Source organism: Lissotriton helveticus, chromosome 4_1 (assembly GCF_964261635.1).
Source record: "Lissotriton helveticus chromosome 4_1, aLisHel1.1, whole genome shotgun sequence".
NCBI lineage: Eukaryota > Metazoa > Chordata > Amphibia > Caudata > Salamandridae > Lissotriton > Lissotriton helveticus.
The window spans coordinates 920,700,666-920,715,254 of NC_136063.1; the positions used below are offsets into that span (position 1 = coordinate 920,700,666).

General features: G+C 46.2%; 1 protein-coding gene across 1 annotated transcript in view; it reads right to left on the reverse strand.

Annotated features, from left to right (window-relative positions):
- Positions 1-480: 480 nt before the first annotated feature.
- The window catches only part of DOK6 (docking protein 6), a 950,476-nt gene continuing 936,367 nt past the window's right edge, over positions 481-14,589 (reverse strand). The window contains exons 7-8 of the mRNA XM_078686219.1: positions 3,613-3,818; positions 481-517 (exon numbers count right to left, since the gene is read on the reverse strand). Coding sequence (XP_078542345.1) covers positions 481-517; positions 3,613-3,818 — 243 coding nt within the window. The remainder of the gene's footprint in view (positions 518-3,612; positions 3,819-14,589) is intronic.

Consider the following 14,589-nt stretch of genomic DNA (forward strand, 5'->3'; position numbering starts at 1 on the left):
AACAACAGTTAATTCTTAACTCAATATATATAAAAATGACTATTCCGTGCCACCCAAGCCATTCTTATAGCTTTGGAGGCCTGGGATAGTATGACTTGGCACACTTGTAGGAGTGTGACGATTAGTAGTTGTGTTGCTACTATCATTGGCAGCATGGCAGAGGCAATGTGTGGGTGCAAGCTGCAGTGGCCTCCTGACGACAGCCTGGTACTTATTATTTCACAAATTAAGCACTACGAAGGGTAGCAAACTGTCATGCCATTTCAAGTATGGAAAATCATTTATTGATGCGAGCACATGAAATAATAATGAAAGAACAAAAATGTGTGAAGGGTACGGAATGAATGAATTTGAAATTGCAAATATTCACTACAAACATGGCAACATGACACAGAATGTACATGGACTGCTGCATTTTATTGACACGCACACTCTCTAGCAACTCCCGAAAATGGAAAGGTGGGACATGCACAGTCTGTTTCATGCCCCAAGTCCGGGTTCTGTGCTTAGCTCGGAACTGAAAGAAAATGCGCAGTCAAATGTAATTTACATTTGCTGCCTTGAATAGTTCAGTACTTTGTGCGTAATGTTCTCTTAGAACGGGCATGACAAGTGCCCTTGCTCTCAAGATCACACAGGCCCTTTCTTCTGAGGTGATCCAAATTTGAAGAGAAGCTAACCATGTCAAAGCCCATAGTCAGACTTTACGGAATTCGTGCAAAAGGCCCAAATTAGAATGTTTTCTCAACATCTCTCTGTAGTGTAAATTACCTATTAACAGTAGCCTATTATAGCCAGGCAGCAACCCCAACCCGGCACTCGTATTACCAACACCAGAGGTAATAAAAGTACCGAGGAAGCACTAGGAGAGCCCCACATCTCCTATTTAATGGAGAATATCATTTGTCATTTGGCACCACCACAGTGACTTCAGCATGTGAGCTTTTAATCAAGAGCATTTTACTGAGAATAAAATCCTTCAGGTATGACATTGGAAAGAAAAATGTCATATAGGGATATCACTGCTTGTAATCCACTTTCAGGAGAAAACTACCAATTTCAGCCGCGGCCGGCAGTGGGAGTAAATGCAGGGCGGTGACGTGGGGAGGGGGAGGGGCAGGGTGGAGGGTTGTAATGTATGGATTACGGAGTTTTACAGGTAAGTAAACATTCAAATAAATAAAACCAATTTCGTTGCCCGCACTGCATCGCATTTTGGGATGCAGTGTACTCAACGAAAATCGTTTTATTTATTTAAATGTTTACTTACCTGTAAAACTCTGTAATCCATACATTACTACCCCCCTCCCCACATCACCGCCCTACTCCCACTGCCGGCCGCGGCTGCCCAATTTTATCTAAAACAAGAACACAAGGCTGCTTATAAGGAGGTAGTACGCAATGGTGTGTGTAGGACACAAGACCACTTCTGAAGATTTTACCCGAGTCTCTAGAACTATTTGAAGGGATTCATTAATATGCCTGCCTCTGGTAGCGATTGCTAAAATTATAGGGAGACATCAATTGGCATTACATACTAGTTGAGCCCTTTGAGACACTGGGAGGGAGAGAGCACACTGCCTCTCATCCACGCACAGTTCACCCCATTGCATCCTGGTAAATGCAGTGCGCTTACTTTCGAAGTTGCTGTAGTCTTTCACCAAAGTTGGTGCAGGTAGTGCTGTTATCTCTAGACACGTGTTTCTGGGTTTAGCCCATCATCAGTAGAGAGCAAAAAGTAGTAAGGAGCAGAGAAACGTCATCAGGGGTTGCTGAAATGGTGCCCAAGTCTTCACAGGTCACAGTACCTCGCCACAGGCACACAGGTGCATCCCAGGAGAGCTCGTCAGCTCGTTGGCTAAAGGGTGCCTTTTGACTTTTCTCTGCTCCTTAGTAATGTAGCAAAGAGGGGGAAAGCTGATATAGAGAAGGAAATTGAGAAAAAGAGATGGGAGAGAGAAGGTAATGAAAGAGGAGTAGTAAGTAAGCCCTAAAGTAATGATTGTGGTGAGGTAAAGTGAACAAATGTAGAAACAAAGAGAAGAAAGGTGAGGTAGGGAACAAATGGAAAGATAAACTGAGAAGTCAAATAGCAACAGAGCGAGATGTTGGGTAGGGAGATATTAGGTACAGTGGGGTGAGGTACAGTAGTGAGATAGAGAGAGGGCTGAGAGAGCAGTGGAGAGGGTTGTTGAGGGAGATGTGAAGCAGGTGAAGGAGACATACACAGAGCTGAAATGGAACAGAGTAGTGAGTTAGAGAGATAAGTGTGACGGAGAGGGGAGTTGATGTAGAGCTGTGGAGGGAGACAAGCGGAGAGTTAAAGTAAGAGGTCATGTTGTGAGAGAAGTGGGGTAGAGAGAGGTGCCCTGGGAGCGAGGCTGTCACTAGGCCAGTTTTCTACCGGCGTGGCCAGTATTCTAATGTCCCAGCCAGCACACAGCTAGGAAAATCACCTACAGCTGGTATTTTTCCCCTTATTGGAACATACCTAAAACAGTAATTAGAAAATGAAAGCCCTTTAAAATGTGTTTTAGAGCTGCTGTAATGACCCTTAACTGACAATTAACATAAAATGCCAGAAAGGTCGTGTTTAAAATGAAATCTTATTTATAGTTCCCTTTAAGTATCATGCCTGAACCTTTGCAGAAACGTATAAGGTGAACACATGACCGGTATTGCTCCCTGGGAACTGTGGCAGCCCTAACTGAGAGGGGTGAGGTAGGGAGAGTTGAGATGGGGTGGTACATAGAGATGTAGAGGTAGGTAGGAAGGGAGAAAGAGACAGAGAGGATGAGGAAGGTGAGCTGATATGAAGAAGAGAGAGAACCAAACAGACAGAAACACAGTAAAACGCAATTGCCACCAACAGCCTAAAAGCTCAAGAAGGATTAGTTAGGCCTGGGCAAACGGAGCATACCCAGATGTCAAATTAAAACAAAAATAGCTTTTTCGTCTACATCTTTATCACTTTTCCGGGGCCCACCTGGAATCTGGGGCCCTTGACAATTGCCCACACTACCCATGCCTTAAAATGGCTCTGCAGCCTTCTTTCAAAAGACGATCCAAAAAACACCCTGGGAATGAGCGAAGTTTAGAATCTACAAGACTTAACATAAGGGATCTGCTCTTTCTGACGATTGTAATTTCATACTTGTCACGTAGGGAAGTTTTGTAATTTATTCATGCAGCTGGAGCCCCCTGTTGTGGCACAATGCTCAGGCAGAGACAAACAGTAATGAAAAACCACTGCAATTACCTCCTTTCTCTTTTCCCCGAAACTCATGCAACTGTGTAATGCAGATTTTATAGCACAATTGTGTTTTGAAACCTTTTAGAAGAGCCCCTTAATCCTATTAAGGAAAAAAAGTGACAGGGGGGAGCGACTTCGACCTTGGTGTCAGCAACACATTAACTCCCAACAATTTGCTCTGTTGTGCCCATACATTACAGCCTAAAGTGGCCGCTGAAGCTGTGCAGAGATGCCGATAGTCACTTTTCCCATTAGTTTATGAGATGATTGCGGAAAAAAAAAATCTTGGCGTTATAAATGTTAGGGCTCCCACTGGGGAGGGTGACAGCTGATAAATTAAAACGGAAGGAAAAACAAACCAATGCAAATGAAAAGGCAATTTGCATGAATGTGTGCTCAGCACGGAGGGAGCTGATGGAGGTGGTGCTGTGGTGTTAATCCACTCGCCTTGTAAACTGTAGATCTCTCCGACGCTGTGCTGGCGCGTGATGTGATGCCAGTAGGCGCTCCGGGGAAGCGAAATAGACTTCGATAATGTCATGGGATCTGCTAAAGTTGTCTGCAGCTGAAACACAAGGTTGGAAAACACAAGGATTATTGACTATTCCGAAAGGTTTTACAGTCATCCCAAAAACAAAGGAAGAATGAGAATGTTTCGCATGCATATTTGGAAGAAAATCCCTATTTCAAGATGTAGAGATGAATGTTATAAAGTCTCTTTCTTTGCTGAACTGCCAGCAGTGACTTGAGTACACATATACAATAGGGTTATTTTTGCATTCTATTTGATATTGAAACCCCTGGTATGATAGTGATGGCTTAGTGAGGGATCATGGCTATAAGAAAACCACACATTTTCAAAACAATTTAGGGCCATTTCATTCATGAAAAGTGACGCATTGCTCGGCAAAACCAGCGATGCGTCACTTTTCATAGCGCCAACCTTACGACACCATGGATGTGCATTGTTTACATTACCAAACCAACCAACAATGCCAGTACTGATAATCAATTAGTAATTATTAGGAAGGGTGTGTTTGGTGTGGCTGGAGTGTAGTATGGGTGATAAATGGGTTTGAATGTAGACTAAAGGATGTGATAAATGGATGTTGAAGTCAGAGTATGGTGTCTGTGCATTTAAAATGGATTTAGATTCTTGTATATTATATTTATGTTTTAGTTTGTCCTGAATCTAAAAAACAAGTTTCATTATGGCAAAAAGAAAAAAGAATTCTAAAATAAAATTGAAGAATTCAATTAGCATTTAAGGCTGTCATTGATTTATTTCTATGATTTTGTCGAAATAATTACTAATTGATTATCAGTACTGGCATTGTTGGTTGGTTTGGTTATAAGGGCTCAACCTTACTGATTGAAGCCAAGACCCATTGCTGTTTTGTTATTTACATTACAGCACTCCATGGCACAGGATTTACAGATATGTCAGGAATTCTGACGCATCTGGTGGTGCAAAAATGATGCATTGCTGGAGTGAGTCAGAAAATGGTCACAACTCCAGCAATGTGTCATTACCCATGGACGAGTCCCACATGAAAAGGTCTGCGTCAATCCTTACGCCTGCTTGAAGCAGGCATAAGAATTTTGACAAAGTCAAGTTGTAGAAGTGGCACCATAAAATCTCATAAATTCCACTCTGCCACTTCTACGAGGCTTTTTTTATGGGGGAACCCCCACTATGCATAAATTATACCTGATGCAGGTATAATGCAGAGCAGGCCTTTACAAAGTGACGCATCTGCCGAGATGTGTCACTTTGTAAATAAGGCACAGTGTGGTGCTTGATTACGCTGCCGCAATGTCACAAAAAAGTGACGCAACTGGGGCGCAAGCCCTTCATAAATAAGGGCCTGAATGTTTGCCCTGGGGGCTACTGACAAACGTTTAAAGTATATTGAGACGATAACAGCAGCAAATATTTGAAGTTAAAAGGTTTTGTGGATGATGGCTAATCCTTCACTTATACAACTATCCTCATCCGTTTGGATTATTGAAAAGTCTTCAGGGACCAAGAAGTTGAAACTGGATAAACAGATTGTTGACAACCTGATTTTCTTGATATAAGAAAGATGCAATTTATTAGTGAGGATTAAAACTGCAATTTCAGTGGCATGCACTTGGGTAGATTGGGTGTTCAATACCATGTGGTACAGAATCATTATGGGGAGCTTGTAGAAGCTTGGTAAGTTTAGAGTTATGGGTGAGCAAATTATATATCTCAGATGGTGCATTGTTTTGTTTAACACTGGAGTTGATTTGGTTCTTAATATGGTGTTAGCAGGTAGATTAGGATTAGACACTAGATTGGATCATCTATCTATTGGGAAATGCCCCTTCAATAGTCCAGATGTTTGCAGTGTACAGCGCCAGGCTCCTGAAATATTATGAACAAATATAAAAAGTGAGAATGCCTACTTGGCATGGCTGATCCAGTACATATACAGGCTCAGATTTACTAACAGAAAATCACACATGCATAAGTGGGAGAGAGCAGAACAATGACATATCTACTAAGATGTGGCACTGTTCTTCTCTCTCCCGGTACTGGCTGCATGAGTTAAAGCAGTTCCCCTTTGCTCTATAGTGCATGAGTGTCTGTGTTTTGGTTAGCATACTTTTTGTAAACAAGGGATCCCTTCCAGTACAAAGACTATGCTTTAAGGCAATCCCCCCTCAGTATGTGTGCTGTAGAATGCAGAACATGTGCAAAGATAGAAAAACGAGGAGAAATGAAAACATTTCTCCCTGTTACACCGGCTTAAAGGAGGTTCAGGATTTGGGCAAAATACATGCCTACAATTCATTGTTGTTAGGGATTTGCACCAAAACCCACAGGTGGGTGGTACATGGAACACCCATGCACCACCCATGGAGCACTGCCTTGACATGAAGTAACACAAGACAGTGCATTGCACAGCTCTGCATTACTTTTGGTTACAATCCAATGCAAATTGCGATTTACGTTGGATTGTAAATGCCACCACCACACTTAGTGTCAGGCTAATGTTAAAAACATAATGTAAACCCGAAACAAACTGTTTCTACATCTGGATCAAAGTTCACATTTTTCATAGTATACAGATGTACCGCTCCCTGTTAGAGAGACTGGGCCTAAATTCAATGTCCAAATGTCTCTAGCTGAATGCTGCTCATCAGTCTTCATAATTCAACCGCAAAACGTGTGCTAACAGTCACACTGTAATGTAATGTAGATCCCGCCATACCGTGTGTTAGAACTGGGGGGTCTCTAGTTGGCTGAGGTAGGTACCTTAGGCCAAATAGGGACCCTTGCTTCTAAGTCAGGGAAAGGAAGGACACATTCTCAGATAGCCCCTGCTCACCCCCTCGGTAGCTTGGCACGAGCAGCCAGGCTTATCTCCAAGGCAATGTGTAAAGTATTTGCAACCAAGCTCTCAGCAACCCAATGATTACACCACAAAAGGACTCGCTGTCTGTTCAACCAGATCACTACATATCGAGCTGGCTCCTTGTATTTTCATGTGATAATGCTATAGGACATTGATTGACAATGCTATTGAATTAACACTGAAGATGGGGCATTTATTATGCTTTTGATACCAACCACCCATGTTAGCTGTGGTTGTTTGTGAAGAATATCTTGAAACCCTACGTGAGCTTCCGAAAAACAGCAGACTGAACATTATCAGACAAATTAACTAATACATGGATATTGTGTGACGGTAACACCCCTCTTCTTCCAAAAGGATCTAGAATTTGTGTTGAGTTTAATCGGAGACCAGGTCACAGACCCAGAGATATAGAGAAAGTGGAGACAGTTTTCCTGAAGAAGGCTTTAACGCCGAAACGCGCGTCGTGTTTTCATCGACCGCCAGCCTTTCAATTAATTTGTCAACATAATAACCCTTTCTCTTACATTTTTTAATATTGTATAGCACTGTAATTTAGTGTTTTGTGTTTGTGTGCCTTTTGTACATATGTGTTTGTGTTTATGTATGTAAAAATTGCACGATGTTTGTGATAACAAATAACGTTTTTTAAGTATCTATATAGATATAGTAGAATGAACAATAACAATAACAAAAAAATAATGAAATAAAAATAATAAAAGAATTACTTTATATTTAAAATATCAGTTTATAGTCATATGTACAAGTTTATTTTACACATGTTTGTTTTGTGTGGACAGATCTAGGCCTATATTTAATAGCTATTGAATATTATAGATCTTGTGCTTAGCTTTTTTTCTTACCCCTTTTGACATTTTTCCATACAGCTAGCAAGATGCATTGTATCTAGTAGGGGTCCCCTTCTTACTTAACCACAAAAGAACTCCACAAGAGTTTTCTAAAAAAACAACTATATGTTTATAAATAAGATATACGATAAGACCACACTATAAAAATCCAACATATGCATAGTTGTAATATTTCACCTGGCTGGTTATTTGGCCAGCCAGCCCTTGTGGGTTCTTGCAGTATTAATGAGCAATTCTCTATGATCCAATGCAGTTATAATGCAATGCTACGCAGTACATAATGCAAGAATCAGTTGCTTCGTAATGTCAAAATAATGCAGTTCGTTATGCAAAAGTTAGGCAGTTCGTAATGCCAATATAATGCAATTCCGAATGCAACAATACAGCAGTTTGTTATGCAAACATGCAATGCCTAACGCAACAATCAGGCAGTCTGTTATGCAGAAATAATGCAATGCGTAATGCAACACTTAGGCAGTTCGTAATACCAAAAATATGTAATGCATAATGCAGTAATCAGGTAGTTCGTAATACCAAAATAATGTACTCCGCCACCGGTCACTGTGCTCGGGACCGTCTCTATGCCACTTCTGCTGACTTGCGGTCAGCTACTGCCACAAAATGCCCCCAACACTGGTCGGGGGTAAAACAAAGTGTAGCTCCACACTCCGGCCTTGGTACTGCCACTCCTCAGCAAGTACGGGCCGCGATATGAGCAGGAGCGGAGGCTTGCCCTGCGAGAATGGAAAAGGCTGAGAGCGTTCCTCTCCGAGCCCGCACCCCGCCCCAGGCGGTGACACACGCACCCTCGCTCAGCGTTACCTGGAGGGTGCAACCTCGCTTTCCTCTCCCCTCCTCGTGACTTGGGCCTCCGATGCGACTTCGTTGACTAGGGCAGTGGATTTCGGGCCCTCCCCCGTCAACGGAGCTGGTTCGAGGTCCCTCCTTGGCAAAGACAGGCTCAGGCCGGTGGCATAGCTCCTCTGAGGATGCTGGACCAGGCCGATCGCAATGACGAAGATCTCAGGCTGCAACTGGGCACACGCATACAGCGTCGCTGGGACTCACTTGAGCTCTGGGTGTGCATGGTCACAGGGCACTCCTCATAAAGGTCGCAATGACGAAGATCTCAGGCTGCACGAATCACACGCACCCAGCGTCGCTGAGACTCCTTTGAGTTCAGAGTGCACACGATCACAGGGCAATCCTCACGAAGGTCTCAGGCTGCACAAAGCACACACACACATCGTCGCTGAGACTCACTTGGATTCCGGGTGTTCACGATCTCAGGACAATCCTCACAAAGGTTTCAGGCTGCACAAAGCATAGGCACACAGCGTCGCTGAGACTCACCTGGACTCCTGGTGCCCACGATCACAGGGCAATTCTTACGAGGGTCTCAGGCTGCACAAAGCACACGCACACAGCGTCGCTGAGACTCACTTGGATTCTGAGTGCACACGATCACAGGACGGTCCTCACAAAGGTTTCAGTCTGCAAAAAGCACAAGCACTCAGCGTCACTGAGACGCTCCTGGTAACTATTGTGTTCCTGAGTTTCCTCAACATGGAGCCAGCTCTCCTCAGTCCCTTGGGGATAAGTACTTCAGGACAAAGCACACAGCAAAGTCCTTTCAAGCAGGGGGACACAGCACACAGCAAAGTTCCTTTAGTTTCTCCTTAGTTAAAGCAGCAAACTACAGGCCAGCCCCAGAACACACAACAAGGGTCAGTCCTTTCCTTCAGTCTCTTCAGCTGTTTCTTCCTTGGCAGAGGTTCCTCTTGACCACGTAGTAGGTTCAATCCTTTACAGTCTTGATCATTCCATTTTCCCAAAGTTCAGGGGCTTCAGCTCTCATAATTAAATCCCTCAATGTCTTTGAAGTCTCTGTGTTCAGGGGGGCACTGACCCCTATTCAAACTAGTTCTGGGTGTCTACATGCCAGTGACACCTTCTTCCTTTGATAGTGGGGGTCCGGATCCTTAATTTATTTATTTATTTATTGAAGTTTTGTATAGCGCTGGCTGGACCCGAGGGTTTCAGAGCGCTTCACAGCATGTACAGTTATGAGCAAAAAATTTTTGGGCAAAGACGAGAACAAAGAAAAGAAAAAGAAAACAAATAATCCGCAATTTACCAACTCCGGGGCCATATGGACAAAGTTACCGTACAACTGTTCAGTCTGAGGGGTTTCAAGAAGAGGAGTATGTTGTCCTTCCCAAAGTTTTTTTGTGTGGGTTTCTCGTTACGGTCTAGCGCGCTCTAGGAAGAGGGCTTTGAGTAATATCTTGAATTTCGGGAAGGAGGAGGTCATTCTGATGTGAAAGGGGATGGGAGTTCCAAATCTTAGGTGCATTTCCCGCAAAGGATTTATTTGCGGTTTTGTGTTTCCGTGATTTCATTGGGATGATTAGAAGCGTGTTGGAACTTCTGAGGTTCCTGGACTGACCAGCCCTTTTGAGTTTGGCGGCCAGATATTCTGGTTTACCTGTGTGAAAGCCTTTGTGAGTGAGACAGGCTGTGCGGAAGCTGGCTCGTTGATCAATAGGGAGCCACTTCAGTTCCTTGAGTGCCGGCAAGATGTGCTAGTATTTCTTAGTTCCTGTGACCATTCTTGCTGCGGCATTGAGGGTAGTGGTCAGGGGACCTAGGTGAGATTTAGCTGTCCTGGTCAGGGCTGCAATTCCATAGTCAATTCTGGAAAGCACCAGTGTCTGAGTGGCTTGTTTAAGGTCTTTCGGGGGGGGGGGAAGGGTTTTATTTTGTAGAGCAGTTTCAGATTTAGGAACGCGCTTTTGGCGGTTTTTGAGATGTGTTTTTTCATGTCCAGTTTGGGGTCGAGGGTGAACCCTAGGGATTTCACCGAGTCCGTTGGCGTAAGGGCGCCATTGAGGGCGTCTATGGCCTTGAGCCATTCTTCGATTTGTGGGTTCTCGTCTCTATTAGAGATGAGGAGAACTTCTGTTTTCTCTTGGTTGAGTTTCAGGTGGTTCACTGAGAGCCAATGTTGGACCTCTTTGAGCGTGACATTTAATCTGTGTATGTCTTCGATCGAGGTGGTTTCCATATAATGTTGTGGGTCGTCCGCGTAGTGGTGGAAGGGGTTGTTGGAGTTCTCTTAGGAGTGTGGTGAGGCGTTGCATGTAGATGTTGAAAAGTTGTGGCGAGAGTACAGACCCCTGTGAAACTCCTCTACTGATGGCAAGGGGGTCAGACTCAAAGTTATTGATTTTTATTCTTTGTGTGCGATTGTGTAGAAAGGAGGAGAACCATTTTAGTACCGTCATTCCAATGCCCGCTCTCTCCTGGAGGACTTTGAGGAGCAGGGTGTGATCATCTGTGTCGAACGCGGCTGATAATTCTAGGAGGATGAGAAGGCTACATTGGTCAGAGTCAAGTGACATGTGAAGATCGTCTAAGACATTTAGGATTGCGGTTTTTGGTACTGCATCCCTTTCTGAATCCTGATTGATGTGGGTCTAGTAGTTTGATATTCTCTAGGTGTTGGGTTAGCTGTGGAAGAACACATCTTTCTAGAGTTTTGGATAAAAGGGGAAGGTTCGATACCGGTCTAAAGTTGTTCATGTCCTCAGTGTCAAGGCAAGGTTTTTTTAGTAGCGGTGTGACTTGTCCTGTTTTGCGGCAGTCTGGAATGAATCCCGTGCTCAGTGAGCTATTAATGATCTTTGTTAGAAACGGGGCCCCCGGCCGGCCAAGGCTCATGCCAAAATCAGTCAGGGATCACCATTTCTAAGTCAGGGCAAGGGGGTTACACACCAAGATAACCCCTGCTCACCCTCTAGGTATCGTGACGCGAGCAGCAAGGATAATCTCGGAGGCGATGTGTAAAGCGTTTGCGCGCGCACCCCAGCAACAACACCCAAGGCCCACCACAAAGGAAACTCCACACCAGGTTATATAAAAATAGCCTTTGTATTATAATAAAAATACATTAGATAAGACACACACTTTACAATGTGCCAACAGGCACGGGCAGAATTTACAAGGGATTATGTACAGGACAGGGCCACCTGGACCACTGTCAGGGGTATGCACTTTTAGAATTAGCACTTGTAGGTATAAAACTTAGCACATAAAACATATAATGACTGTAGAACCAAAATAGTATATGTAGCACACAACCAGTAATCACTGGTAAAGGGTAAATACCTCCTACGCAACCCTAAACACTGTAGGAAAATCACGCAGGGAACTAGGACCTTATTCTCAGGACCTATGGAAGGAAAACACCATCACCTAAGCATGTCACATTTAGCAAAGGGAAGGAAACCTAAAACAATCCTCTAAGCAGGTTACTTTTAGCAAAGGGGAAGAAACATAAAACAATTACCTAAGCAGGTCACTTTTAGCAAAGTTAATAAGACATCAACAATCCTCTAAGCAGGCCACTTCTAGCAAAGGGGATAAAACATAAACACATTGCACATGAGGCATTAAAACACATTCAGAGGTGCAGGTAGAACATTTGCGCAGGAATCAAATTAGCACGGAAACCATAAATGCGCAGGGTGCACATAGCACAACACTAGAGCTGTCCCCCAGGCCAACTGGCCTCGCAAGGGCTGAGATGCCCTTAGTCCAAAAGGTCAGGGCAGGCTGCGCAGGCAGCAAAGAACAAAACCTAAACGTGGCAACTGCCCACAAAGTGCTGGGCAGTTGTAAATACTGGTGAGGCCAACGTTGGAGCCTTGTGGGCTCAAGAACAATGGTGGGGCAAAGCACAGCATGGGAGCCACGGGGCTCTAACCAACTCACTGCCCCTCGAGAACCTCGCTGGGCACTAAACAAATATAATGTCACTCAAGAGCCTCTCTGGGGCTCAAAAACAAATGTGGGCGATGAGCCTCTTTCAGGGCTCACAGAACAATGGGGGATTGGAGCCTCGTGGGGCTCAAAAATGAAGATATGCCGCCTGAGCTTCGTGGTCTCTGATTAACAAAGAACTGCCCCCTCGAGTCTCTCGGGACCCGTAAACAAATATGGGCGGGAGCCTCGGGGCTCTACACACAAAGCACTGGCCCTCGAGCCTCTCTAGCTCTCTCACTAGTGGGCCGGTTGTTGGAGTCCCTCGTGGACTCGGAAAGTAATGGTGCCCGATGGAGCCCCACACGGGGCACTCGGGAACAACCACAAAAATACCCCAAGAGCCTCAACCGGCTCTACACACTGGAGGGGAGGGGCGGGCACCGGCAATGTGCCCCGACGCCCTCCTCCCTTCACTCCACTCACCTGCTGTCTCGCTGGCGGGACGGTTCTCTTTCCCCGGGGCTCTCCCTTCGCTCGGGAGCCTCGGGACGGCCAACGCAGGCTGCTTCCTGCCTCCTCCTCCTCCCCCGATGACGCGGCGGGAGGCTCGGCCGGCTGGGCCAATCCCAGCGCGGCTCTCCCGGCAGCTTCTCTCAGCGGTTCCTTGTCCTGGGCTGCGGCGGTGAACACATGGGGCAATGCCGGGTGGGCACCGGCTCTTCTTTATCCAAACAATAAATTGAGGTGGGCACTCGATAATAAAATAGCGAGCACAGCAAAGTCAGCAAATGCCGGGTGGGCACCGGCTGGACAACCAGAGCGCTCCCAAGCGCTCTAAAGGCAAAGTCAAGCGCTCTCAGCGCTAGGGAGGAAAAATAAAGCGCTCTCAGCGCTAGCAGCGAAAATACAGCACTCAAAAGCGCTAGGGACAAAAGCAAAGCTCCAGCAAGGTCTGGAGGCAGGCAGGGGGCAAGGCTGGGCTCAGAGCCAGCTCACTGGGTCTCCAGGCAGGGAGACAATCCAAGTGGCGGTCCTCCTGGCCCCAGCAACAGCAGCAGCCCCCTCTTGCAGGATCCTGGAACAGAACAGAGAACCAATTGTAAGGGGACACAGCCCCTTCTTATACTACTAAATCCTTTGTCTCAGGTGCACGGTGGGGGGAAACCAGTTGCAGCTGGTTTTGGAGCACCCTTGATGGCCCAACCACCCCTTTCATTCACTGGGGAGGCTAGGGTCGTTAGAGGCACTACAGGGGCCGGAGCCAGCATTGTGTGGGGAAAGCCCAGCCCCATCAGGAACCAGGTGCAGCCCTCCCACACATAACTTATGCTGATCTCTCCACTCACTCCTGGGCAGACCCATCCAGACTTCCTGGAGCAAGGCTTTCCAGCCAGCTCCAGCCAATCACGCTCCAGCACCCTCACTGCACACACACATCAATGTCTAGAAGTGGCACTTCCCCACTAGACACATACAAGCCGCGCATACCATCGCGCAGCATTCACGCTCACGAGTTCACACATACCAAACTCGAGGCTGCACTCCCCACACATCAGGAACTAACATGGACACACACATTCCCCATGCATTCCTATGGGAAGGCAGGCCAGCCATACTACACGCACGCACTTTACCCGGGGACACAGGGAAAAAGTGCGCAGAGACCCAAAAATCACTAACACAGATCATATACTAAAAGCAAAAAGTTTAGGGGTGAACCTGCCAGAAGGGCCAAGTCCAACACAACCCCCTACCAGCCAAAATGCAGGGCAGACCAATCACCACCGTGATGGACTTCCCTGCTTTGGGCGATAAAATACGGACGCGGGCCCACAACTGCAGGGACACCCTCCTGTTTTACGCCACGGTGAACCCCTGGGGTTCCTTCTAAAACTACTGTAGGGACTAACTGGGCTACCCCACTGGTACTCTCCAGCTGTCCTCGGCCAGGACCAGGCCCTAGGCCACCCAGGTGCCACTGGTTCCTGCCTACTCACGGAGTGGGGGGTAGTAACCCCTGGCACATAGTAGCCATTCTCCACCCTTCCTGTCTGCAAGACAGGGCTAGACTGCCACTGGTTCTCCAGCCTAGGGTCTACAACCTCAGGTGGACCAGGAGTCTCAGGGAAGGCTCTCCTCCCCCTACCTCTTCTTCTAGGGTTCCTCCTCCTCCTGCGAGGGGTACCCTCCAAACACCATTCTCCCAACCTAGGGTTTAACCCCTCAGGTTGCACCGGGGCCAGAGGTGGGCTCTCCCACCCTCTGCACCCCCTTCCAGAGTCCTGCTCCCTCCCAACCGGGGCGGTACCTCTGG